At 44.8% G+C, this 27,657-nt stretch overlaps 1 protein-coding gene across 4 annotated transcripts in view; it reads left to right on the plus strand.

Moving 5' to 3' along the window:
* Window positions 1–27,657, plus strand: part of NHSL2 (NHS like 2) — a 231,984-nt gene that overhangs the window by 74,369 nt on the left and 129,958 nt on the right. For 3 of the 4 annotated variants that reach the window (XM_077989415.1, XM_077989417.1, XM_077989421.1), the window contains exon 2: window positions 22,210–22,278. The exons of the other annotated variant lie outside the window; for it this stretch is intronic. In XM_077989415.1, the coding sequence (XP_077845541.1) occupies window positions 22,210–22,278 (69 nt within the window). The remainder of the gene's footprint in view (window positions 1–22,209; window positions 22,279–27,657) is intronic. 4 annotated transcript variants of the gene reach the window in all.

Raw genomic sequence — 27,657 nt, forward strand, 5'->3', positions numbered from 1 at the left:
TACCCCTCTAATTTGAGCCAATATGTTCACACACAGAATTTCTTTTACAAGATTAATTTTTCACAAACCTTCCATAACTTGCTCAAACCTTCAGCTTTATCTTATCTAACTTTAAACAATCCTTTAACCCTTTAATCTAGGCAAGAAAAAAAAATCCACATTCCCATGCCTTTTTATAATCTTTTACCAAAAACACATTTCACTTTCTTTATACACTTTGCATGTAAAACTGTTTCTTTAGTAGTCTCAAATACACGTTACACGGTTAACTCTTAGCAACTTTTACTTTTTGTGAAAAGCTTGGCTAGTAAACCATTGTAATTAGGTACCAGGTCTGGAGCCTAGAACATCAGACAGAAGTGCAGATAAAGGCTGACTCTTTCCAGCATATGTAGGGGGCATGGCTCTCCATATGTCCCCAGGCCTTATCTAGAATCTAATGCTCCAAGGTAGTAGGTAAATTGAACAATTTTCAAAAGTCAAAGAAGCAGTTTATGACCTTAAAGCATTTAGCAAACCTAGTATGTGACCTAATTTAGACCAAATGTCTAAATTTTGAAGACATTTTAATTTTACCAGTAGTCTTTAAAACTGTTTTTATTTCCCAAAGATTACTAAAGTCACATGAACCAAAAGGCTTTGTACTTTTTACTTTTCTGATAAAATATTTGATTAAGCTCTTATTTTTAAACCAATTAATCAAAGCTCTTTTATATTACACATGCAACACATATAAATACACAGACAGACCGAAGATAAAGGAGTCATTCCCTAAGCCAGGAATTGAACCCTGAAGCCAGGCCAGCACTGTGAAGACACACAGCCTTAGCTACTGAACTACAGCACTGGGCAGTTTCCATTCCTCTTCCTAGAAGGAGCCTAGAACAGCCAATTTTGGACTTGCAAAAGCTTTTAACTGCTTGAGATAATTTTTAGGGCTAACTATGACATGAAACCCCAAATTCCCATCCACTGGATGATGAAAACCAAGAGAAAGTACTGCCACGTGGTTACAAGGTTAAGCTCCCAAGGACATTTTTCAACATGTAGTCTCTGGCAAGACAGTCGCCCTGAGTAACAGAAAAGATAAGAAATGGAAAAGAGAGAAAGAGAGAAAAATGTTGCTGTGGCAGGATGGGGAAGGCGAGTTGCTCAGGGAGGCCAGAGAAAGATCCACCCACTGCAACACCACTGAAAAGTTCAGGTTTTGTTGAAGGGATCTTTTTTGAAGGTTTTGTTTGTCGAAGGGATCTTTTCCAACATTCCCATCAGCTCTCAAGTTTCCCCCTTTAGGGAGGAAAATGCTCCCCATGTCTAATGATCCTGTGTATACCCAATCCTGTCACCTATAGCCATCAGCAAAGGCAGATTAATTCAAAGAGAAGAGCGGTTAATAGTAGTACCAAACTCGTTCTTAGTCGAGAGGGACTTTACTGAGAGGGATCTCCAACCCCCCACATCTTAGAAGGGACTCTAATGTTCCTAAGTTGGGCTTCTAACCCAAGGTCGGTCAAGCGTCCTTGACTTTTATTAAGAGGGGCCTTTAACCCTCTCTGTCTTAGGAGAGACACTAACTCCTCTAAATTGGGCCTCTAACTCAATCCCATCCTTTACTCTGGTAAATGCACCGCACTTACCTAAAGTCGGCCAATCAGTGCTGCAGTCTATTTCCTTTGGGTTGGGGATCTCCTCAGTATCTTTCCTTCAGGGTCTGCCAGAAAGATGTTACCAGAAAAGGGTCCAGATCCAGACCCCAAGAGAGGGTTCTTGGATCTCGTGCAAGAAAGAATTTGGGGTGAGTCCATACAGTAAAGTGAAAGCAAGTTTATTAAGAAATTGAAGGAATAAAAGAATGGCTACTCCATAGGCAGAGCAGTCTGTTTATCAATTTCTGGTTATCTGTTGACCTCCTGCTAAGCTAGTTAAGGATTTAGCACCATTGTCTAACTCATCACTACTTTGTATTCCTTTTTGGTTACCCCAGTAAGCTATGCAATATACTAACATTTTCTATGTTTTTGTTCCATCAAGTATGAGCTGCATCTTTTGAGTCCCCACTTGGTAGGCTAAGGTAGTGGCACCCTTCTTCTTCCCCTCAGCTCTGTACCCCACCCACCCCTCTCACCAGGTGGTGCTTTGGCAAAACACTTGGTCCTTATTTTTAAAAGACCTTGTCTTAAAAAGTGGAAGATGTGAAAGACAAAACTAATTTTTATTAAGCATTTACTATGTGCCAGGAACTATGCATGCATCATCACATTTAATCCTTATCATACTCCTGGGATGGAAATATCATAATTGCAATTTTAGAAATGAGAAAACTATGACCGGACCATGCATCTGGTAGGGGGTCAAGCTGAGATTTGAAGCAAAGTTGAATCCAAAGCTCCTACTATTTTTTCCAGAGCCCCAAGCATCCTTCAACTTCCATTTCATCTGCAGATTTTCAAGTCCCTTTTCTGTGGCCAAGGCTTGGACTAGCAGTCTTTAGCTATTTTTAGAACCCCACAGTGATTCCAGCTCATTCACCAATGCCGCAGCCTCTTCCCAGAGGGCAAAGAAAAGGGTGACTTGAGAGGAACCTGAAGGCAAATGAACCATCCCTATGGGGTATGGGGAGAGTAGATCATCTGGATGGGTTTGATGGTTCAGTTGCATGCCTGGCAGGCTTCTCTCTACCTGGTGGCTCGGGCATTGGGCTTTGGAAGCCAGTACAGAAGTCCCACATGGTCCCTGAGGTGACATGGGAATCATTTTACAGCATCACCAGGGCTCTGCCTGCCAGCATGCTGCCTTTGATTTGAGAAGCAAATACAGAATTTTGAAGATTGTAGCTGACTCAGACCATTGTTCTGGCATTGCGGTCATAGACACATGTGGGAAATTCCCAAATTGACTTTCCCACAGAGCTGTTTTGGAGTGGGGGACAAAAAGAGTTCGGGGGCGGAGAATGTATTTTAGTTATTTATTTGATTAGTGTTTGCTAAATCTTTGGACTGTTTCAACTAGAGGCACTGAATGGGATTTCCCCAGGGGTCACTTCTGGGCATCTAGAAGAGTCAAGAGGTCAAAAGGCCCAGACTCAATTTTCCATACTGAGGAAGGAGAGGCTAGTAACATAAAACAGACAGTCCCAGATTCTTTCTATTGGTCTACAGGCTGCTGTCACAGAAAAACATTTGGACGTTCCCACCCACACACTTTCCCCCAACCCATGTCCTCTGGGTTCTCCCTCTCTGTTGGCGCTCCAGCCATCCAGCCCACCTAGGAGTCATCTTCATTCTACCGTCTCCTTGCCTCATAACAACCATTCTCCTTCACCCCTGGGCCACACCCTCTACACACACACACACACACACACACACACACACACACACACACACACACCCATATCCAAGACCACCACCCTCACACTGTTGATTTGCAGGGTCTTACACATTCACCCTTTCCCCTTTCTTGTTAGTGACCTCCAACCTCATCACCTTGGGCCTACTACTTTCTGTGCCTCCAGTTACACCTCTCACAACACTGGCCTGGCCCCAGTCCATCTTGTCAACACTGCTAGATGAATCTTCCTGCAGAACAGCTTTCCGAGGCCTGCTCAGACCTCCCCAGGGCTTCTCTGCTGCTTCCAGCATAAAATCCAAATGCCGCAGCCTGGTTTTCGAGACCCCATTCTGCCTGCTCTCTATCTCTATTTCCAAGCTCTGTTCTTGCCAATTCCCTGCTGGATTGAGAACTTCTTGAAGATGAAGAACAGGCCTGGCTAACTACTGGGGCTGCAACAGCACAGGAGAGTGTCTAGGACATTGGGGTCAGGACCTGTTTGCTGAGGGAATGAAGGAATGAAAGAATGAGCGTGATGAAGCCATCACAAGACTCATTTTGCCAAATAGTTGTGCAGGGTCCTCTGTCACTGACCTGTTGGGTGACCCTGAATAAGTCCCTTCCTCTTTCTGGGCTTCATGTCTTCAACAGGTGTCTCAGACTTGCAGCTCTTGCGCCCGAAGGGCCTGCAAACACGTTTTGTTGGTTGGCATGTTAACGTGAGTTTGAATGCCTTTCTGGAAAGCGCATGTGCTGTGGTTCCCCACTCTCTCCCGTTTTCTTACACCTCCCCACCTCCCTCATTTTCATTAGCTGCTTGATGCCTAAAGGCATTTACATTTGTGACTCTTGGATTAGGTGGTGTTTACTCACCTTTCAACTCTGGCGGGGCTGGAATTCTCTGTCTGACCTGCTTTGAAATGAAAATTGCAAGTGCTTTGCTTAAGTGATTTCCAATGTCATCTAATATATAGCAGTCAGGCCAGACTGACTTTGCCTTCCCAAAACAGGCCACCAAAGAACAATGGTATATGCCTTTAGTATTTCTGACTTTGGCAGTCAGCTGCAGAAGGAGATGTTATTCCATTGAAAATAATTGTCTTTACATAGCCCAGCACAAGTGGTGCCCATTTATAGACTAGAAAGGACCAAGCACTACATGCCTATTGGCAGCCAGCTGGGCCTATACAGAGGGCACTGGTTGCAGGCATAAAGTGTGAATTTAGCCCAAGTTGCCTAGCCCGGTCCTTTCCAGAACAAAGTGCTGAATGAGGGGTGTGTGCTAGAAGCATTTCTGACTCTGTCTCCCTGTGTCTCTGTGTGTGTCTTTCTCTCTCTCTCTCTGTCTCTCTCTCTCTGTCTCTCTCTCTCTCACTCTCTCTCTGTCTTTCTCTCTCTCTCTCTTTCTGTCTTTGGCTGTCAGTGGCCCAGTTTGCACTAAGACTCCATGGAGATACATACAGAGAGCAGGGAAGATCAAGGAGGCATTCTCATCACTGAGTTCCTTTGCATTAGCCCGTCCTAAGGGCCACATGAGTTGCAGATCTGCCTGGCCACAGGCAGGCAAGGCACAGCTCACTGGGAGATGCTAGACAAACATAGCAGCTGCTGGAAGGCACTCGTGTAGTCTGGACAGCAACTGAGTTCCATCACTGGGCACAGTGAGGCGCTGGGTCAAAGTGGAAGCACTGATGGCCTGTGGGGCCAAATGGCTGCAGTCACTGGGTGTATGTAGAGCCTGGCTGTCCCCAAAATCAGTGTGGAGGACATAAAGGGGCTATTCAGTTAGGGACACATAATAACATATCCACCTGTATGTAGCAGTTGTAAGCATCTGAGATAGTGGGTGGGGTGGAAGGTGAGGAAGGAAAAGGGGAGAAGAAAGACTTTCTGACTAAGCTGTTTCATGTGTCCGGAACAATTGCAGGGAGCTTCCTGGGGTGAAAGGGATTGACTGTGTATCTTTGCTTCCCTGTTTCTGCCCTTTCCTGCTCCGCTGCTTAGGAACTCAGGGAGACAAAGCCATAGAACTGTTTGTCAAAGTCAAATAGAATGGATAAAGCAAACTTTCCAAAGAAACTTTGTGGAACACATTTAAAAGCCCTGGAGAAGCAATTGTAGGGTTTTGTGTTTTTTGTTTGTTTGTTTGTTTGTTTTTCTGTTTTTGGTTTCCTTTGCATGACTGCCACTAACTTATGTCAGCAAGGCGTTAAGTGAGACACTTAAGACCGTTGCGGCTGCCAGGGGAAGTGGGTACACCCGCTTGTGGGGCTATAAAACAGCATAGTCGCTGAAGGGCAATAGAGCTGGACTGGGTTGGGCTTGGCTGTGACTGGGACTGAAGACTGTGAACACAGTGGGACATGATGTGGTGTTGGTGTGACTGTGGGTGTGCTGTGTTATGTACATGTTTGTGATAGCACTGAGGGACCTGGCTGTAGCTGTAGTGTGTGGATGTGTTCCGTATAGCTTGAAACCAGGGTGCTCTGGCAGCGACAGAAACAAGTATGGGCGACAAAACCAGAGAACCCCAGTGTCAGCTAGATGGGCGGGGCGGGAACGTTTCTCACCTTCATTTCCACATAGCCAGCTGGGCCTGTGTCTCTGGCAGTAGTTGCTGGTGTCTGAAGGCTTTTATTCCTCTTCTAACTGGCCTCCAGCATTCCAGCTGGAAGCTGTGGAAGCCCACACATTGACTTGTGCCATTTTTGGCACACACAGCTACCCCCAGTGGCCTGGAAGCCCAGCTTTTCCTGCATAGCCCTTGGTTAAAGACCCATACCTGAGCCTTATGTTCAGGCAAGGGCCTTATCACCACACAGTGAGGCTTCCTGCTAAAATGCAATTGCCTACCAAGATGGGAGCCACGGAGGGGATTCTGGGGTTGCTGTTCTCTATCTTTTGAGTAACTGGGGGTCAAGGCAAGCCAAGTCCTGGCCTGGTCTGCAGCTGCCGTCTGCATACTGCCCAGCCTCTCCACCCCCTCCCACCATCACAAGGAGAGCTCTTGAGTACCCCGGAGGGTCTGAGGTAGGCATGATGGTCCTGTAGGTGGTGGGCATTTGGGCTGTCATCCCCATAGCTACTAATCAGCTGGCCAGGCCTGGCATGGTATGGGGGCTCTGTCTGAATGAGCCAAGGATGCTCTGTCCTTAGCAGCAGGACTTTTGAGCAGTGAGAAGGCACTGGGGTTCCCTGGCCAGAGGAGGCAAATCAAATGCATGCAGGGCCACACTCCCCACCTGCCTCCCAGGAGGTACCATAAGGGTGAGAGTCAGCCAAGTGTAAGACAAGTCACGGTATGACCAACCATAATGCCTGTCTTTTTATGTTACTTTTGAAAACACTATGCAGGCCAAAGACAAAATGTGTGTGTGTGTGTGTGTGTGTGTGTGTGTGTGTGTGTGTGTGTGTGTGTGTATCCAAACCAAAAGCATCTGCAAGCCACATTCAGCCTTCTGGCTGCCAGTTTGTATCCAATGTGAAAAGCAAAATTTAGTTGTACATCACTGAGAATTATTTTGGCCTGGTGGACTCTTTCTTGGTCTTCCACATCTAGCTCCAAACGCATCTCTGAGCCACTTTCTCTGATCCCCTCCTTAGGCCAAACAAATGCCTCTCCTCTCTCTGATCCCTTAGTGTCTATCATAATGTATTAGTATATTCATTCATTCAATAAACCTCTATTGAGTACTCTGGCAAAGGTAGTGCTGGGGTTGCAGAGATGAACAAATAAGAAATAACCCCTGCCCTCGAGAAGCAACCAGCCTGATAGGGGGAAAGATGGGAGGGCAGACAGACTCAGAGATCCCTGAGGGAGGCTCCCTCTGTGTGTGCGTGTGTGTGTGTGTGTGTGTGTGTTTTTGTGTGTGTGTGTGTAAAAGTTGAGGAAGGTAGGCTTCGGGTGAAAAAGAGATGGCTCAGCCAGGTACTGGAGGAAGAAAATGAGTAAATCAAACTTAAAAGGAGGCAGGGCCTTACTGGCGCAGGGAGCCCCTGAGCAGACCCCTGGAGTTATGGACACCAATGGCATGTTCACGCCCCAGTGAGTTGCCCTATGTGACTAGTGTGTAAGGAATGAGGACAAAATAATCTATACCCCAAGCCCATGAGGCATGCAGTTTACCTATATACCTGCACATGTACCCCTGAACCTAAAATCAAAGTTTAAAAAAAAGGGATGAGATGCTGTGAGTGGCTGTGGATCTTGGCTTTTTGTCCTCTGAAGGTAGTGGGGAGCCACCTGCGGGTTTGGAGCTGGAGAGTGATGGGTCTGATCTCAGTTTTGCAAGGCCCACACTGGAGCCTCCACATGTTAGACAGTCAGGAAGTGGGGCAAGACTGGTGACAGGGGGCCAGTCGGAGAGCTGTGTCCCCAGTGCCTGGACCTGCCCACTGCATACTTGCTGAGTGAGTGAGTAGATGAATGAGGTAGGAAGGGATGTGGAGAGTGGCTGCTGCCCCCACCCCTGTTTGGCAGGGGTGGCTTTCGTAGGCATCCACTTGGGCATCTCATAGGCATCTCACACTTCACCTGTTCAAACCAGATTCCTGGCTTTGTCCCCCAAACCTGCTGCTCCTGCAGTTTTCACCATCTCAGTTAATGGCAGTCCCAACTTTCCAATTGCTCAAGACCCAAACCTCAAGGTCATTTTTTACTCTCATACTCCACATCCACTCCATTAGTAGTTTATGTTGTTTCTACATTCCAAATATATCCAGAATCAAACCACTTGTTACCATCTTCATGATCTGTGCTCCTGTCATCTCTCACCTGGGTATTTATTTGCAGCAGCTTCCTAACAGGTCTCCCTGCCCATTCCACCTTGGATCCTCTATGCTCTACTCTCAGCACAACAGCCGGTGTGATCCAGCAAAAACATAAGTCAGGTCGTGTCCTTTCTCTGCTCAAAACCCTCTGAGGGATCTCTATTTCGGATGAAAAGCCAGCATCCTTACAATGGCCCACAGGCCCTGCATACTCTATCTGACCTCCAGACCTGTCTGACCTTACCTCCTGCTCTGCTGCTACTCCTTCTGCACTCTGCACCAGCCACACTGGCTTCCTCACTGATCCCCAAACAGCCTCCAGGGGCTTTGCATTTGCTATTCCCTCTGCCTAGAAATCTTTTCCTCTAGGTACCTGCGTGGTTCACTTCCTCACTTCAGGTCTCTCTACAAATGTCACCTTCTCAATGAAGCTTTCATTGACCATCTCATTATAGAATAACACCCCCAGCCCTGCTGGTCCCCTGAGCCCCTCTGGTGTTTCATTTTTCTACAAGCCAGTTATTGCATTCTAACTTACTACATATTTTACTCATTTGTTTTATTTATTGTCTGTCTCCCTCTACAGAATGTAAGCTTAATGAGAGCAGGAACTTTTGTCTGTTTTCCCCTGTGGTATTCCTAGTGCCTGGACCAGTGCCTGGCACATGGGAGACACTCAGTAAGGACTTATGGGATCAATGAATAGGTGGACTGTGGGGATCGGTGAGGTTGCCCTGGGTTATCTCAGGGCCATGTGATCTGGAATTCTCAGGAACAGATCATGTAGGGGAAGGAGAGAGCCACTGGACTGTAAGAGTTGGCAAGTCTAGCCAGGGTGACCTTGGGAAAATCCCTTCCCCTCACTGTCCTCAATTTGTCCATTTATAAAGTAATTTATAATTTGATGTGACTGTCTCTAAGGACAAGCATTATGAGCCTCTGGGGGCAAGGTGGGGGCCTGGCCAACTGGGCTGCCACTCATGCCCCCTGGGCATGAGGGCAGAGGTCCTCACCCCTGCAGTTCCCCATTTCTTTTTTGACTTCTTTCAAAGCGCCATCTTATCTTCACCCCACATCTATAAACATACCATGTCACAGCTGTTCAAATAGTGATGGGGCGGTGGCTGCCAGTCAGCTGCATTCAGCCAGGCCGGCTGTGCTCCCTGCAGTGTGCCTCACTCTGGCTTGAAGGCCTGGGCAAATCTAGCAGTGGGATAGCATCCACCCCATTTTTTCAGAGCAAACAATTCTATCACACCTGCCACGCAGGTAGGCCCATCTCTGGAGCAACCTCACCTCCTCTCCTAGACCAAACTCTTCTACCTGGTCTAGTTTGGGCCAAGCGTTTATCAAGCATTTGTTACATTAAATTTTAATCCTCATACTATGTGAAGTAGGCATTATTAGACTCATTTTCAGAGGAGAACATTGAGTCTTAGAGGGGTTAAGAGTGTTGTCCAAGGTCCCACACAACCTCTTCCCCCATGCAGGAGTCTCTTGGAAATCTTCTGACCAAGGTCTGGGAGACTCACCCATGGTTGGAGCAATGAGACAGGCAGAAAGGATGCTTCGTTCTTCCTTCGGCTCCATCCAGGCCACAGGTGGAGCCTAAGGGGTGGAAAACAGACTAGCCCAGATGGAAATCATCACTATCCCACTGGTTCCCTGAGGGCTGAGCAGAAGGGAGGCGCCTTCCCCATCTTGCCCTGCCAGGAATGTGGGGCGTCCTGAGAGGCTGGGACCACTGAGCAATGGGGGCGGTGTGCGAGTTACTCCATGTGATAAACTATTTTCCTTTCTCATTCCAAAGATCAGAGAGCACTTGGTGAGCTGTTCTTTGTTCCAATGGAAACAGAAAATCAGAAAAGCCCAGTGGGGGACAGTCAAAGTTTCCTTTGTCTTCTTGGGCTAGGAGGCTGAATGAGAGGACTGTGGCAAGGGGAGTGGGGCAGGGCCACTTCAAGGGCAACAAATCGGTAGAAGGGGGATCAGGACAGGACTCTACGAAAACAATGGGGGGAAAAACCCACAAAGAGCTAAGTACGTGCCAGTGGGGAGGCCTTACAGCCTCCCTCATGCAGCTTTACTCTACGTGGATCTGCTAAGTCTGACAGTCTCCAGCAAGGGGATGGGGTGTCACAGCACAGCTAGTGCTCTCCTGGCCCAAAATGTGCCAAAGGCCACCTCCAGAACCACTGCCCTCCACACGTCCTCTGAACTCCCTGGCCCAGTCTCTTTACTGTCCCCATAACACAATGTGTTTCGACCAAGAATGATAGGAATTCAAATTTATCAAAGTCTTTGAAAGTTTGCCAAGCACTTTCCCATAGCTCTTCAGGAAGCAGAATAGCCTACTGGTTAGGAACACAGGCTCAGGGCCCATACTGCCTGGCTGTGCCATTCCACTGTTGTGCGATCTTGGGCAAGCTATTTTGCCTCTGTGCCTTAGGTTCCTCGTCTTTAAAATGGGAATAATCACAGGATCTACATCTTAAGTCTGTTTTCAGATTCAGTTGGCTAATATTTAGGCTCCCTAAAAGCAGAGATTTTTGTCTTTTATTCATTGCCATGTCCCTAGGGCCTAAACAATCCCTGGCACCTGGCAGGGACTCAACAGATAATTATTAAATATATATAAAGGGCTTAGGATGGGAGCTGGCACTTAGTACAACAAGTGTTAGTTGTTGTTGTTATCTTTTGCATTCTCACAATAGTTCCAACAGGAGCATTCTGAATTTCATGCATGTTAGTGTTGTTCCTCCTTGTACGGTTCAAATTCTAAGTCAAGGTACTGAAGGAATATGCAACAGCCTTAAAATGGAGGGCAAAAGTTTGGGCCACAGAGGATTAGGAGTGCAGCTGTCAAATATGAGTAAAAGCATTCATTCATCCATTCATTCAGTCATCTATTCTACAGATATTTCACAAATACTCCTAAGGGCCAGGCCCTGAGCTGAGAACTGGGGATGTATTGAAGACAAGATAGACAAGGGTTTCTACATTTGAGGAGCTTAACTTGTAATGGAAGGAGACTGGCAAAAATAAGTAAAGTTCTAAATAGCACTTATAAGCACTTATTCAGATAGCAATAAGTGTTACGAAGAAAATCAAGTAGTATAATGGGATAGAGAATGGCTGGGGTTGTGTATGTGTTGGGGTTGCTTTAGTTCATGGTCAGAGAGGCATCTGAGGAAGGAACACTGGCACTTTTCTAGGGCATCTTGGTCTCAGGTCAGGACCCCCACTGAGAGTTGGCCCGTGACACCATATCATCACCACCTCATCCTTCTGCCCAAGGCAGGGTTAAGTTGCTCAGTGTAGTTCTGGGGATCTTTACGTGGAGGTTTAGCGTGAAGGGCTGGAGAGAAGGGGGCTATGAACATGTGGCGCCTGCATAGGAAGGTTCTGGCATCAGTTGTCCTCTGGCAAAACCTGTTGGTTGCTCTAGGTTAAACGATGGTCAGTGGCCTTTCAACTCCCCCTTCATCTTTCTGCACTCTCAGGGAGGAGGTGTCTGGCCGTGGGGTCCTCTCCACTGCTGGTCTATACTCAGTGCCGTCATGCCCCATGCTCATTCACGACACCACCTTCACACATGTAAAGATTGCCTCATTTTTCAAGATAGCTCAGACACCATCACCAGTCAATAAGGGCCCTTATTCATTACCTGTTTGGGCGTCTCCAGAGCGTAGTATGGAACGGATACCTAATAGATGCTTAATAAATGAAGGAATAAATTGGTGACTGTTGTTCCTTCTGCTTCCTCAGCTGACTGGCTCATTCCCACTCATGCATCAAGACTCAGCTCACACATCATCTTACATGAGAAGCCTCCCTCGACCTCCTTGTGTCTGACCTGGGGAGCTCTTGTTCATCCTTGATGTTCCCCTTGACTTCCTCAGACAGGGTTGGTCCCTCCCACCTCTGAATGCTCCACCACATTCTATTATCCTCTATTATATCCATCGCTCTACAGGCACTGTCTGCTACTGCCCTGTCACCTCCCCTAATCTCTGATTTTCTCAGGCAAGAACTGTTTTGGTCATCTCTATATCCCCAGCACTAGCCCCTAGAGGGCGCTCAATAAATATTTGTGAAATTAATGGGGAAAAAACCGTGAATGAATTGTCAATTTTGCTTAGAGTGGTGTGCTGGGGCTGGCTTGTAATGGTTTGTAAGAACCAATTGTTAAATATTTAGGAAACGTGTAAGCCAGTTGTTAAACACAGCCATCATTAAAAATTAAATTATATGAGAAAACAGAAGACAAACTGAAATTGAGAGACATTCTACAAAATAAGTGACCAACTAAATACAATATGAGTCCTGGACTGGATCCTAGAATGGAAGAACGACTTCAGTAGAAAAGCTTGTGAACTCCAAATAAGTTCGTATTTAGTTAATGTTGTACTAAGTTTAATTTCTCAGTTTTGATCAGGGATATAATTATGTAAGATGTCAGCATAAGGGGAAGCTGGGTAAAGGGCACACAGAAACTCTCTATACTGTCTTTACAACTCTTCTATAAGTCTAAAATTATCTCAACGTTTAAAAAAAATTAGTCAAGTTCCAATACTTCTTGGTTGTTTCACTTTCTTCTTACTCATTAACATAAATGAAAATATCAACCATCATTCATTTAGGAACTACACTTGCTCTTCTGTTACAGCTGAAGGTTGGCTATCGATATGTGTTCAGCAAAATCAATGAAAGCAGTATAGGAGAATCCATTGGTTATATGGAAATTATAATAAAGGGTATTATATATTTCAATATTATCTGTAAATTGAGCACTTCACATTCTTATATAAGTAAATTTATAATAAACCTATGTATGTATGTGTATATTTATATATATGTTTGTACATTTTTTTGAGAGCTGGTTGCTGAACGTTTATCAGAACACCACTGGTCCTACATGTGAATTATGATCTCATCAAACACATTGAAGGAAAGGAAAGAACATTGCCTGGCACCTTCTCTGTGCGAGGCTGTGCTATCCCTTTATGTTCCTCATTACAGGTGCTCTTCACCTCAACTCTGTGAAGTGAAGGTATTGTGGTCTCCATTTTACAGATAAAGATATTGAGGCTAAGAGAGGTTAAATGACTAGACTAAGGTCAAGTATTGGTATGTAGTGAGCCAGGATTAAGCTACGTTCATCCGAGTCCAACGCCAATTGTATTAGTATCCTATTGCTGCTGTAACACATTGCTGCAAATTCAGTGGCTTAAAACAACACAAATTTATTATCTTACGGTTCTGGAGGGCAGAAGTCTGAGATAGGTCTCACTGGACTAAAATCAAGATGCTAGCAGAGATGCATCCCTTCTTAGGGCTCCACAGGACAATCCTTTTCCTTGCCTTTTCCAGTGTGTAGCAGCTGCCTGCATTCCTTGACTTCAATACCAAAAGTGGCCATTCGAGTCTTTCTCACATCCCATCACTCTGATTCTGCTTCTATACATCTCCTTCTCTGACTCTGACTCTCCAGCCTCCCGCTTTCACTTTACAAAATCCCTCGTGATTACATCGAGCCCACCCAGATGAGATGGGCAGCATCTCCCTATCTCAGTCGACGTCAGCTGATAAGTAACTTTAACTCCACCTGCAAACCTTAGTTCCCCTTGTTATGTAACTGAAGACATCCAAAGGTTCTAGGGGTTAGGATGTGGACATCGTTGTGCGGGCTATAATCCTGTCTATCACCCTTGTCCTTTTTCCATGACCTTCTCCTGCCTCACCTGTCATTTTAGTGGTCACAAAGTCTGATGTGGGGCCTATGGAATTCTTCCTGACACCTGCACTGCCACACATCTCTGTGCTCTCCCCTTTGGAGTAAGATGCCCCTTTCAGTCATTCACCCAGCCAGTCAGACAGCCTTGGAGGGGAGTGGCTTCTAAACCCTGGGGCTTTTAATCGTGGACATATATTTTACCTACGTTCTTACTAAAGTGTTTTAAAAATACTTTCCAGGATTTTTGTGCATTCCTGGCTTTTTACTTCCTTTCTACAGTGCTTTTATGGTGCCAGAGCCCTCCTTTCCAACATGGCTGGTTTCGCTGTGCTGCGGTTTACCCATTCCCACCTTCTGGACCTGTTTCTAGTCAGCAGCAAGGATCATGCATTATTTATTTGTTCTTCTCATAGACTTTTACATTACCTTATTCTGGAAATGGCCCTGGACTTAACTAAAATGTACTTTTCCCACCCCTGCCAATGGGGTATATGTCTATCTGTGTTTACTATTTCTCTCTGACTAGCTCCTCAGAAACAGATTCTCTAAGTAACAGTTTTCCATCTTCCCTTGTTTCCTCCACACTGAGATCCCTAATTCTTGTCACAAGAAACCTCCTCCACTGAGACCAACCAAATGGCCAGGAGTTGCCCCTCCCCGCAGGAAGCCTTAACAACCAGACCCATCTCTTCACCGCTTGTGAGCTCTGACTGCATTCTTGTCTCTACCTTCAATCTTGCCAACAGCTCTTTGCTCCTCCTTTCTACCTGTCAGACTCACACCCATACTTTGGGGCCCAGTCTGAATCCTATCTTAAGGTAGGCTCACCTTGAGGAAAACTTTCCAGATCATCCCAGCCCAAGGGACTCATGTCCTCTGTATGTGTCTAGGACTTATTGTCAATAGCACTTATTTTGACAAATTTATCATCTACCATTATGGAGAGGTTGCAAACTGTTGGCTGGTGAGCCAAATAATGCCCGCAGGTGTATTTTGTTTGGTCTGCATGTGGTTTGTTTCTTTTTAAACTATGTGCTAACATGTAGCAATTAGTAATCTTTCCATACAATCTGGATTTCTAGCTTCTTTGAAAAACAGAAAAATCTGGTAATACTGGATCTGTATTCCCCCAAGACAGTAGTTAGCTAGATTGGCATGGCCAGGTGGCAGCTTCCACTTTAGATGGAGTATGTGCTCTCCAGCTAGACACAGTCCCCACTACTCCGTATTGTCTTACTCCAACCTCATTCACTCATTTATAGTACCTTCCTGGCTCCTAAAGGCATTTGAGTTATCTGACATATTTCACATCTGCCTAAGTTTCCAGCTGTATTACAGTCTCTTAGAGGAAAGAAACTTTATTTTGAATGTGTTTTGTTTCTTTTATGCTGCTATGGACATAATAGATGCTTGATCAATATTGAGAGAAGAAATAATTTTACTCTAGATGATTCTAGAATGTGTTAGAATTTACTTTTGCTACAAGATAAAGCTTTATACATGTAACATCTATTGAGAGAGTGCCATGTACCTGACTCAGTGTCAGATGCCTCAGAGCAACTTTGTGTGATAAGTGATACTGTTCTCATATCACAGATAAGGAAACCAAGGCTCAGAGAGCCTATCCAGTAGGACTGGAACTGTAGATCTGGTAGTCTCTGTGGTAAGAGCCAAAGCCTTTGTTCCATGAGGAAACTTTCCTAAGCATCAATGCTGGAAGCAGAGAGGAGCTTCCCCTCAGGCTCTCTGGTAAAGTTTGTCTACAAACTCACAAACTCCGAGACTTAATTTTGTTTGGATAGAGATTGAGTGTTTATTAAATGCTTATTGTGTGCTGGGTATTTACCAAATAACTGCACTTATTTTTGGACTATCAGGAATTCTGAGCATCCTGGGTAGCCCACTGATAAGATGAGGGAAATACAGATAAATAGACCCTAATGGCTGATGGGATTTGGAACCCATTTAGTGAGTCACATTCAGTTGACAGAGTGCCCACTGGTTCCCTTGTCCATATGTGCACAGAGATTGTGCTATTCCCTCATGCTGTCACTGGTGGTACTGACGTGTGTGGTGCGGGGTGGGAAAACATGGAGAAATTATGCGTGTTTAATTGCACAGCAGCAAGCAGAAAGGAATGTGAGTGCCAAAGACTCCCACTGAAGCAGAAATCTGGTATCATGTGTTGCTGAACAGCTGCAGGAAAATTTGTCTGGACCTTTGGAGGCAGAGAGGTGGGTTTGCCATAATTTGGTTCTGAGTAACTTTGAGGGCAACGAGGATTTATAGGCAGCAGGTATGTACATCTAGAAGTTTCACTCTGGAGCTTTCGTCTGGTTTCTTTGCTACCCTATCCCTTCCAGCCACCACCAGTTCAAGCCATGGCTAGGAGTGGAAGGAGACAGGAAGGCCTCAGCCCCGGGGCCACTAGATTACTCCAGGTTTCATGTGTCCACAGCAGTGCTTAGGGCCACCAAAATGCTCAGGTTGAGCTGGGTGGGCTAACCCACTTAGAACTGGGTTCAACTCTCTCCTCTATTCCTACAAGTATGGCCTTACGCAAGTCACTTAATCTCTTCAGGCCCAAGTTTACTTCTACGTGTGAGGAGTCAGAAGGTGATGTTGCATGGGGCCTGGCCCATATCTTAAGAGATGGATCTATGTCCATAACACCCTGAATGCTCCCAATCTCATCAAGCGATGGGATCTGTAAGCTCTATAATGATTCAATCGAACAATAAACTATCATAGTCATTACTCTGTATTGAGGGCCAGACAGACCCTATGCTAAGCCATTTAAATTAATTATCTCTTTAATCCTTAAGGAAAGACTTAAAAAATCTTGAGTTAGGAGAAGAAGAGTGACTCATGGAAGGTCACCTAGCTAGTAAATGACAGAACTATCACGAGCTCCATGCAGAGCCACTCCAGAGCCAACGCTTCTAACCACACCACCTGCCTGGCATTAGTCCCACTTCACACATGAGGCAACTGAGGTTTAGGAGGCATTAGGATCAGGGGCAGGACTTGGGTTTGCAACTTCTGTCTCTTTAATTTAACTTGCTGTGTCACTTCGGACTAGTTGCTCAACCTCTCTGAGCTTCGGTTTCCTGATTTGGAAAATGTCAGAGTCCAAAGCCTCTGGCAGCAGTGAGAAGCAGTATCCTTGGGAGATGGTGGAGGGGAGGGGGCTAGGAATGTCCCAGAGACAGAGAATGAGAAGACATGGGTGTGACTGTGGCATTATGAAGTGGAGGCAGATCTGGAACGGAGACTTGCCAGAGTGAATGTGCCTGGCTCGCACTGCCCGTTTAGCAACCATCCTGTGAGAGCCCAGATGGGCCAGGTGGGCCGGAATCTGGCCAGGCTCTACAGGCACACCCACACCGTGAGGTGCCGTTGCCACCTAGGGGACAGGCGGTGACCAGGAGCCCAAGTTTGGCTGTGGCTGTGGCTCAGCGGCTGCACATTCCCAGTCTCCTGCTGGTTTCCGGAGTGGAGAGGGGCGGCCACGGTTTGCTCCAAGAGTGGGGAGGGGAGTAAGGAAAAGCAGCCGAGTGCTGCCTCTGGTTTGGGAGTTATAAATAAATCCATCTGGAAGTGTTTGGGGCTGTGGGAGCCTGAAGTCGGCCCTGCAATTCAGGCCATGTGGCGCATATTTCCATTCACACCAGAACCACCCCCCAGCCCCTCACCGCCCCGCCCCAGTCCCAGGAGACTGTCTGCTAGGGCCTGTCTGCTTGGGCCCAGCAGAGCTGGGAGGGAACCTTTCAGGCCCCAATTTTCAGCCCCCACCCCCACCTCCCTCTCCTGGCAGCCCAACTTCAGCAAGATAATGTCTGAGAAAGTGCTTCAAAAAGTTTTATGAACTATCCAAGTGTTGGTTGAATGAATGAATGAATTTTCAATCCAGCATTTAGCTTGTAAGTTCCCCTTGTTGGGAAAGGGCCCCTTGGTAGTTATGGAAGGTGAGGCATTCTGGACTTTTAGCCTCCATCTCAGGATTACGTTTCCCACCCACCAAGCTAAGGCTGGCTGAGGTACAAATGCATATTGCCCAAGTTTTGTTTATCTTTCTATCCTCAGCACCAAGGGTAGCGCTCAGTGGGCATTGGTTATATGAATGAATGAGTCGCTATATTAATTTTTTAAACAACTTTTGTAGAGACAGAGGTCTCTCTTTGCTGCCCAGGGTGATCTTCAACTCCTGGCTTCAAGCGGTCCTCCCACCTTGGCTTCCAAAGTGTAGGAATTATAGGCATGAGCCACTGCACCCAGTCCAATTTGTTAATTTAATCAACACGTATTACACATCCTCATGTGCAGTGCACTCTGCTGCATGCTGAGAGCACAATGGAGAACAACATAGAGTCCCTGCCTCATTGAGCTAATGGTCACTGTGTTTCTTAGTGAAAGTACTGTTGTCACTTGGGGTGAGACAGTTCTTTGCAGTGTGGGATTCTGTGCATTGCAGGATATTTAACCTCCTGATTCCCTGAGTCTAAATGCCAGTAGTTCCCTGAAGTCATTTTGAACAACCAGAGATGCCTCTAGACATTTCCAAATACTTCCAGGGGACAGGAGGATGCGGCCCTGGTCGAGGGCCACTGTGGAGGGAACTTGACAATGGGGCGTGAAGCAAGGCGACCTCCAAGGTGTGAATGTGTTGAGTCCTCTAAGTTCACTTATAAATTGGTGGTTTAGAACTGGGGAATCATGTTTGCCTTATAGAGATGTAAGATGATTCATCAGTGGCTGGGTTAGGCTCAGAAACCCATAAGGTAGCTGAGTTACATGGTTCTACCAGACTGGGTTAGGGCTGAGGGGCAGGCACCAAGATGGCAATTTTGGACATGCTGATGAGATGATTACTTGAAATTGTCCAGAAAGCAGCCAGAATCTGATCCCAGGGGCAGATGAGAGGTCAGCTCTCAAGATATAAATTTGGAATAAACCCACGTTGAGGCAGGAGTTAGACCTGAGGCCCAGGTTCCATTAAGGTCATCAAGGGAGAAGGTGTTGGGAATGTTGCAGAATTACTCCAGGATAAAGGCCAGAGGTAGAGAAAGTAGGCCCCAGTGGTATCTCTTCTCTGCCTCCTCATTTCTATTCCCATGGTCAGCACCCTGTTTCAGGACTTCAATTTGTGCCAGGACCACTGCAGCAATCTCCTTACTGGCCTCCTTTCCGCTTTTGGTCTCTCGGCCTGTCAGAATTTTCTTTTTAAAACATGGCTTTCATCGTGTCCTTTCCCAATATTCAATAAGTCCAAACTGCTTAACCTTGCATTCTCACCCCATGCGATCCAGCTTTCCATCAACCTGACACATCCTTGGTGAGTTGGCTCCGCATTCCACTTTCCAGGTTCATGGTTTATCCATCTCACAGACCTTACTGTGTGGCTACACAGAACTCCAAACACACACTGCCTTTCTTTCCTCCATGCTATCTCCACCCCTGGGATGCCCTTTGACTCTCTTTCCATTTGGAAAAATCTCACTCAGGCGTCAAGGCCCAGTGCAGGTCTCCTGCATTTCCCCAACCCCTCAGAGGCAGGCAGATGCCTTCCCACCTCTGTGCACCCTCCTCTCCAGCTCTCACTCTGTTGCCCAGGCTGGCGTGCAGTGGTGCCATCACGGCTTACTGCAGCCTTGACCTGCTGGGCTTAAATGAGCCTCTTGCCTCAGCCTCCCGAGGAGCTGGGACCACAGATGTGCCACCATGCCTGGCTAATTAATTTTGTAGAGAAAGGTTCTTGCTCTGTTGCCCAGGCTGGTCTTGAACTCCTAGCCTCAAGAGATCTTCTCACCTTGGCCCCACAAAGTGCTGGGATTACAGGCATGAGCCACTGCTCCCAGCCATCCGGTTCTTCATATACACCATGGGACTGCAAGTCTCTCCCACAAGACTCTGAGGGCAGTGACCATGACTCGTTTTGCTCTGCAATTCCATTGCCCAGCCCAGTGGGAATGGACAAGAAAGTGGGGCTGGGGATGAGCTGGTATGGCAGGGCAAAGAGGAAGTGGAATGGTCTCTTTCAAACCTCACCATGGATCTACTTGAGCCACTTTTACCTGCTCTCTCCCTACAAGTACTGTCTTTGGATGGGGGTTTGTGGAAGAGCTAGGAAAGAGGAGCCAAGGCAAGCGACAGGCAGAGGGAGCAGCATGGAGAAGAGAGGAGAGGCTGAGAGGATGAAAGACAAAGAAAGTGGGGGAGAGCAAAGGTCTGCATTAGCGGTTCACATACATAAAGGTTTCAGGTGTGGTGGAGTGGAATAAGAAAACATTTGGGATTCTGGAAATAAAATCAGCTGCTTTGGCAGGTCAGCTGAATGCACAGTTAGTTAACAGGCATTAGTGCCCTTTGGTGCCAAGCTGTGCATGGAACCATGTCCTGCTGGGATCAAATGGCAGCTACCCGGGGATGCCCTTTTAATAAAGAGCAGAAAGCAGCACTGGCATGTAAGAACTGAAGAATCCCTCAGAGAGTTCTTCTTAAGGGCACCAGGGACCACTGGAACCCCAGAGTTGCTCCACATCACTGGCCTGGCTCTTGCCAAAGAAAGGTGGGCATGAGAAGAGAACTAACACATAATAGTCCCAGGGGCTATTCCAGACACACAAAAGCTCATTTGATCCTTACTGTAACTCTGCGAGGTAGGAATTAGAATTCTAATCTGTTTTACAGATTAGAAAATCAAGGTCCCAAGGAGGGTTAAGAATCTTGCCCAAGGGCACACTGCTTGAAAGTCTTGGATCCCAGATTCCAATGCAGGTCATCCCCTCCCCTTGATGAGTGGGCCAGGACCCAGAGGTTGGCAGAAGTTTGCTCTCCAGTCTTGCTGACTTTGGCTGTGGGGCTGATCTCTTTGGATTGATTTCTTTGAACATAAACAAAACACCATCAGTTTTTTTCCTGGCTTTTGAATGAGCCCTGAGAATCATGTAATTTTCTCCAGTTTCCAGCTGGGTGCCTTTGCTGGAGGGGGTGGGGGGTTCGTGAATATGAAGCAACAGGTCTCATTCTGAGAATCAACACTGTGCACCAAAAAATACCAGGGTACTTTCGCTCCCAGGTATTTTGCTCCCAGATATTTCAAGCTGGAGCTTTCAGCCTATGGGGCCAAGTTTTCTATTTTTTCTTCCCTTTCAATGACCTGCGTATGATTGACAGTTGCCTGTTTTCCCAGGAAAATTGTAAAACCTTTATCAAAATATTGGCACCTTTGAGTTGTTGCCCACACTGTGTTCTGACTGACTGTGTGACCCACGTCCTTATCTGCTCAGTGGTTGGATGTGTTCTGCCTGTTGTCAACCTGTGAGTCGGTGAGTAGAGGACAGGAGGTATGGACAGGACAGGTTGTGGACAGTGTTTTCCAGAATTCTGATGTGACATGGTTAAGCCAACCCATGGAGGAGCCAATGGAGGTAGAGTGGCTGGAGCCAATAAGGGGTTTAGAGCAGGGGACAAAATGGCGCCCAGCACCACCCCATGGGGATACAGCTTTGGGGTGGGGTAGGTTGGCTAGAAAACCCATGATGATCATTTTCTGGAGTTGTTCTGGAGTCAGAAGCAGTCTAGAAACCCTTTGGATTGGACCTCAGCCCAGAGTTGTGTGTCGCACATATGTGATAGGGTATTAGGATTATCATGCTGCATGCAGGACTTTCTGAAATCTTGCTGCATAACAGAACTTTCAGTCATACATAATGACATGCTGAGGAATAAGTTGCTGGTCTTGAGTTTGGCGTTTTGCCCTGGTCATTGTAGTGGAACAGGATTTTTCTTCACCACCTTCAAAATCAATTCAGAATCTGGCCACTTCCTGCCACCTCCACTGCTATCACCCTGGTCCATGCCATCATCGTCTCTGGCCTGGATTATTTTAGTATTCCTGTCACCAGTCTCCCAAAGTGATGCTGTGAAAACATAGTGTGACCTTGTCAGTATTCTGTTCGACATCCTCCACTTGCTCCCCATCTCACTCAGATTCAAAGCCAAAACCTTTATAGTAGTCCACAAGGTCCTGCATAATATGGTCCCCCTTACCTCCTTGACATGATCTCTTACAAATCCCATCTTCTGCCTCTCCATTCCAGCCACACTAGCCTCCTGATCATTCTTTAAGTTTGCCAGGTACATTGTACTTGCTTTTCCTTCTGCCTGGAATGCTTTTCCCCAGTATGGGGAAGGATCCCTGGAGGGAGTGTTCACAGGAACTGGGAAAGGGTTGCTGTGTAGAGAGAACCACCTGACAGGAGCTATGGCCTTTGGCAGAGGGATGCCGCCAGCTCATGGTGACCCCGAACAGAGAGAGTGGATGACTAAATACCCCAATCTCACTTTTCCTTTTTCTTCTGGTTTCTTTGCAGGTGCTTCCCATTGGTCAAACCTAACCCGAAGCCAGAGGGCAAGGGAGCCTGTTGATGCCGTCCACACAGGTCAGCCTACCAGGGTACAAGCTGGGTGGAGAAGGGTGGAGAAGATGTGGACAGACAAATGGAAAATGTCCAGAACAACTGGATATCTTTGTAGTTTGCTCCCTCACTTCCTTCACATCTCCACTGCAATGTTTGTTACCTTTTCAGTATGTTTCAGTTTGTTACCTTCTCAGTTTGTTACCTTCTCAGTTTGTTACCTTCTCTGGCCACCATTTCTAAAATTTCAGGTCCCAGCCCTCAACACCTCATATCCTCCATCCATGCTGTTTGTTCTTTCTAGGACTTAATACTATCTGACATGTAATTGATTTATTTCCCTTGCCTATCATTGGCTCTCCCACTAGAATGAGAGCTCCATGAGGGCAGGGACTTGTTTCTGTTCACTGGTATACTCAGTGCCTAGGATAGTACCTGGCACAGAGTAGGTATCCAATACATTGTGAATGGATAAATGATTGAATGGATGTACTCTCTGGGGCCACTCTAATGAGTCTGCTCTCAGCCAGGCACAGCTGGATATAGGTTACCAGTTGTTACTCATTCCTGCTGTTCACAGTTTCCTCTAAAGAGGCTCAACTGCTGCCATGTTTTCAGGTCAGGGGGTGGGAAGGCCTTTGCTGCTTCCAGTATTGAAACTTGCACAACAGTTTGTTGACTTGAATCTTATGGAAATTGTTGCTGCATTAATTGGCATGGACTGAGCTTTGTGTATTATTTAAGTTGTCATCAGCCACAGTGGGTAGATTCATAGTCATAGGGGCACTGGTTCTTCCAGGTGTTTCTTCCATACCTCAAAGGTAGCCTTGATTGCTAGTGGGCCTATTTCCAAATTAGGAGGCTCAGTAGCCACTTCCTTGAGGCTCAAGGGCAGGGGACCTGTGAGCTGGGTCCTATGACCACAGTGTTGGTGACACAAGGATAGGTGAAATCAGGATAAGCAAAACAGATATGCATTTCTAGAACAATGTACTTGTGTCCAGGGTGATGTTTTTATTATATAAATAACATATGATTATGGAGAAGGGATTAATGGGTGCCAGGGTTTAAGGAAGGGGGAGATGGTGGTAGGAAATGGGTGTGGCCATGAAAGGGCAACCTAAGAAATCCTGGTGATCCTGATGGTATAATGTCAATACCCTCGTTGTGATATTGTACTATAGTTTTGCAAAATGTTACCAATGGGAGAACCTGGGCAAAGTATAGTGTTATCTGCTACAACTGCCTGTGAATCTATAATAATTTCAAAATGAAAAGTTTAATAAAAAAACAAATAACATATGAATAATATTCTTATTGTGAAAAAAAATCAATTCAGCTACAATTCAAATCTCTATCTCTCCGGTCCCACTCTGTTCCCCCAAGGTAACCACTGTTATCAGTGCCCACCTTTCTGCGCATACACAGTTTGGTTTTATGTGGGTACTTAAAAATAAATGGTGTCACACAATATATACTAATCTGCTTTTTTTCACTTAGGAATATGTCTTGGAAACCTTTCTGTTTTAGGAGACATATGGATCTAGTTCATTCTTGTTTTCTTAATTAAACTTTTAATTGTGATTAAATTGTGGATTCACATGCAGTACAACAAATAATGCAGAGAGGTCCCATGTACCCTTCACCCAGTTTTCCTCAATGATCACTTCTTGCAAAACTATAGTACAATACAAGCAGGGTGTTGCCTTTATACAGTCAAGATACAGAACATTTCCATCACCACAGGGATGCTTCAAGTCATCCTATCATAGCCATGCCTATTGCCCTCCCACCCTAACCTCCTACTTAACCCCTAGCAACCACTCATCTATTCTCCATTTCTAAAATCCAGTTATTTCAACCAGGTTATGCAGTAAAATAGAATCACACAGTATGCAACCTTTAGGGATTTTATATTCAGTCAGCATAATTTTCTAGAGATCCATCCGGGTCGTTGTGTGTATCAATAGTCTGCCCCTACCCCTTTTCCAATAATCTGCTCCTTTTTATTGCCGAGTAGTCTTCCATGGCATGGATGTATCAAAGACCGTTTATCCATTCACCCACTGAAGGGCATATGGGTTGTTCCCAGTTTTGGGCTATTATAAATAATGCTGCTATAAACCTTCACATAACAGGTTTTTATGTGGAAATAAGTTTTCATTTCTCTGGGATAAATGCCCAAGAGTGCAATTGCTGGGTCATATGGTAATTGCATGTTTAGTTTAAAAACAAAACAAAACAAAACTGATGGCCAGGTGCGGTGGCTCACACCTATAATCTCAGCACTTTGGGAGGCCGAGGTGGGCAGATCACCAGGTCAGGAGATCAAGACCTTTGTGGTCAACATGGTGAAACCCCATCTCTACTAAAAATACAAAAATTAGCCAGGCGTGGTGGTGTGCACCTGTAGTCCCAGCTACTTGGGAGGCTGAGGCAGGAGAATTGCTTGAACCTGGGAGGTGGAGGTTGCACTCTAGCCTGGACGACAGAGTGAGACTCCATCTATAAACAAAGCAAAACAAAACAAAAAAACCTGACAAACTGTTTTCCAGAGTGGCTGTACCATTTTACATTCCCACCAGCAATGTATGAGGATTCCAGTTTCTTGGCATCCTCATCATCATTTAGTGTTCTCACTGTTTTCCCTTTTAGCTGTTCTCCTCTAGGTGTGAAGTAGTATCTCATTCTGGTTTCAATTCTCATTCCCCTAAGATTAGTGATGTTGAACATTGTTTCATGAGCTTCTTTGCCATCTGTATATCTTCTTCAGTAACTTGTCTATTTATGTCTTTAGCCCAATTTCTGGTTGAGTTGTTTGAATTTTTAACTGCTGAGTTTTGACAGTTCTTTATACATTTTAGACACCAGTCCTTTGTCAGACATATGGCTTGCAAACATTTTCTCTTGGTCTGAAGCTTTTTCTCATCCTCTTAACAGGGACTCCATAGAACAAAAGTTGCTAATTTTGATGAAGTCCAATGTATCAATTTTGGTTTTTTGGATGTGTTTTGATTGTCAAGTATAGGGTCTGGCTTATATGGCTAGCTTTAGATTCCAAACACTTTCCTGTTTCTTCCTAAAATTTTTATAATTTTACATTTAAGTTTCTGATCCATTGTGTTGATTTTTTTGGTATAAGGTGTGAGACGGGTTATATTATTTCCTGAGGCTGCCGTAACAAGTAACTGTAAACTTGGTAGCTTTAAACAACAGAATGTATTCTCTCATGATTGTGGAGGCCAGAAGTCTGAACTTAAGGTGTGGGCAGAGTTGCACTCCCTCTGGAGGCTCTAGGAGAGGATCCTTCCTTGCCTAGTCCCGCGTCTGCTAGCTGCCAATACTCCTTGGCTTATGGTCATGCCACTGCAATCTCTACCTCCATCTTCACATTATCATCTCCTCTGCGTGTCCATCTTACAAGGATACGTGTCATTAGATTTAGGGCTCACTTGAATCCAGAATGATCTCCTCATTTTAATTATACTTGCAAAAGCTCATCTTCCAAATAAGGTAATATCCCTAGGTTCCAGGAATCAGGACGTAGACATATCTTTTGGGAGGGCACCATTCAGCCCACTACACAGGTCGAAGTTCATTTTTTGGTCTATGTCCAGTTGTTCCAGCACCATTCAAAAAGGCTATCTTTCTTCCATTGAATTGCTTTTGTACCGTTGTTGAAAATCAGTAGGGCATATTTGTGTGGGTCTATTTCTAGGTTCTCTACTCTGTTCCATTGATCTGTGTGCCTGTCCCTCCACCAATACCACATAGTCTTGATTATTGTAGCTATGTAATAAGTCCTGAAATTGGATAGAGTGATTCCTCCCACTTTATTCTCCCTTTTCAAAATTGTTTTGGCTATTCTAGTTTCTTTGCCTTTCCATATACTTGGAATAAACTTGTCTGTGTCTAAAATATCCTCCTGGAATTTTGATAGAGATTGAGCTAAAACTATACATAAATTTGGGGAGAACTAACATCTTTACTATGTTAAGTATTCTGATCCTTGAATGTGGCATATTTCTTTCTCTATTTAGGTCTTCTTTGATTTCTGTCATCAGCATTTTGTAGTTTTCAGCATATAAGCTCTATACATAAATTGTTATATTTACACTTAAGTATTTCATTTTTGAGCAAGTGTAAATGATATTGTATTTTTAATTTCAGCATCCATGTGTTCATTGCTAGTATATAGAAAGACAATTTATTTTTGCAAGCTTATCTTGTATCCTGCAACCTTGCTAAGCTCACTTATTAGTTCTAGGAATTGTCTTGTAGATTTCTTGGGATTTTCTATGTAGACTATAATGCCATCTCCAAATAGGAGCAGTTTTATTTTTTCTTTTATAATCTACATGTTTTATCTTTTCTTTTCTTACTTTTTTTTTTTTTTTTTTGCCTTATTACACTTGTTAGAACTTCCAACACTATGTTGAACAAGAGTGGTGAGAGCAGAGATCCTTGCCTTGTTTCCAATCTGAGGGGGAAAGCATTTAGTCTTTCAAGCATTAAGTTTAATGTTAGGTGTAAGTCTAATATTGCTTGATCCAGGAAAAAAATATATATATATTAGGTATGAGTTTTATGTAGATGCTCCTTATCAAGTTAAGGAAGTTCCCTTTTTGCCTTATTTCTCAGAGTTTTTTTAACTTATGATAATAAGTGTTAGAGTTTATCAAATGCTTTTTCTGCATTGATTAATATGATCATGTGATTTCTATTAGTTTGTTCCACTGATTGTGTAGAATTAGCATAGAATTCTTTAAACATTTGGTAGAATTCTCCAGTGAAACCATCTGGACCTGGAGATTTTAAAGGGAGTAGTTTTAAAATTATGAATTTCATGTTTTTAATAGTTATAGGGCTATTCAAATCATCTATTTCATATTTGGTAGATTTGGGAAGTTTATATTTTTCAAGGAATTGGTCTGTTTCATCAAAGTTGTCAAAGCGTGTAGCGTTGGTCATAGTATTCCCTTATTATCCATTTGATGTCTGAAGGGTCCGTAGTGATACTCATTTCCTTCCTGATATGAGCAATTTGTATGTCTTGCTAGAGGTTTGTCAATCTTACTGATCTTTTCAAAGAAGCAGCTCTTTATTTCATTGATTTTCTCTATTTTTCTGTTTTTGATTCTGCCGATTTATGCTGTTATTTTTTATTATTTTCTTCCTTCTGTTTGCTTTGGCTTTATTTTGCTCTTCTTGTTCTAGTTACTTGAGATAGGAACTTAGATCATTGATTTGAGACCTTTTTTCTTTTCTAGTGTAAGCATTTGGAGCTATAAACTTCTTTTTAAGCGTTGCTTTAGTTGTATCTCATAAATTTTTCTGTGTTGTATTTTCATTTTGATTCAGTTCAATGTATTTTTTAAATTTATCTTGAAATTTAAAATTTCA

Source organism: Macaca mulatta, chromosome X (genome assembly GCF_049350105.2).
Source record: "Macaca mulatta isolate MMU2019108-1 chromosome X, T2T-MMU8v2.0, whole genome shotgun sequence".
Classification (NCBI taxonomy): Eukaryota; Metazoa; Chordata; class Mammalia; order Primates; family Cercopithecidae; genus Macaca; species Macaca mulatta.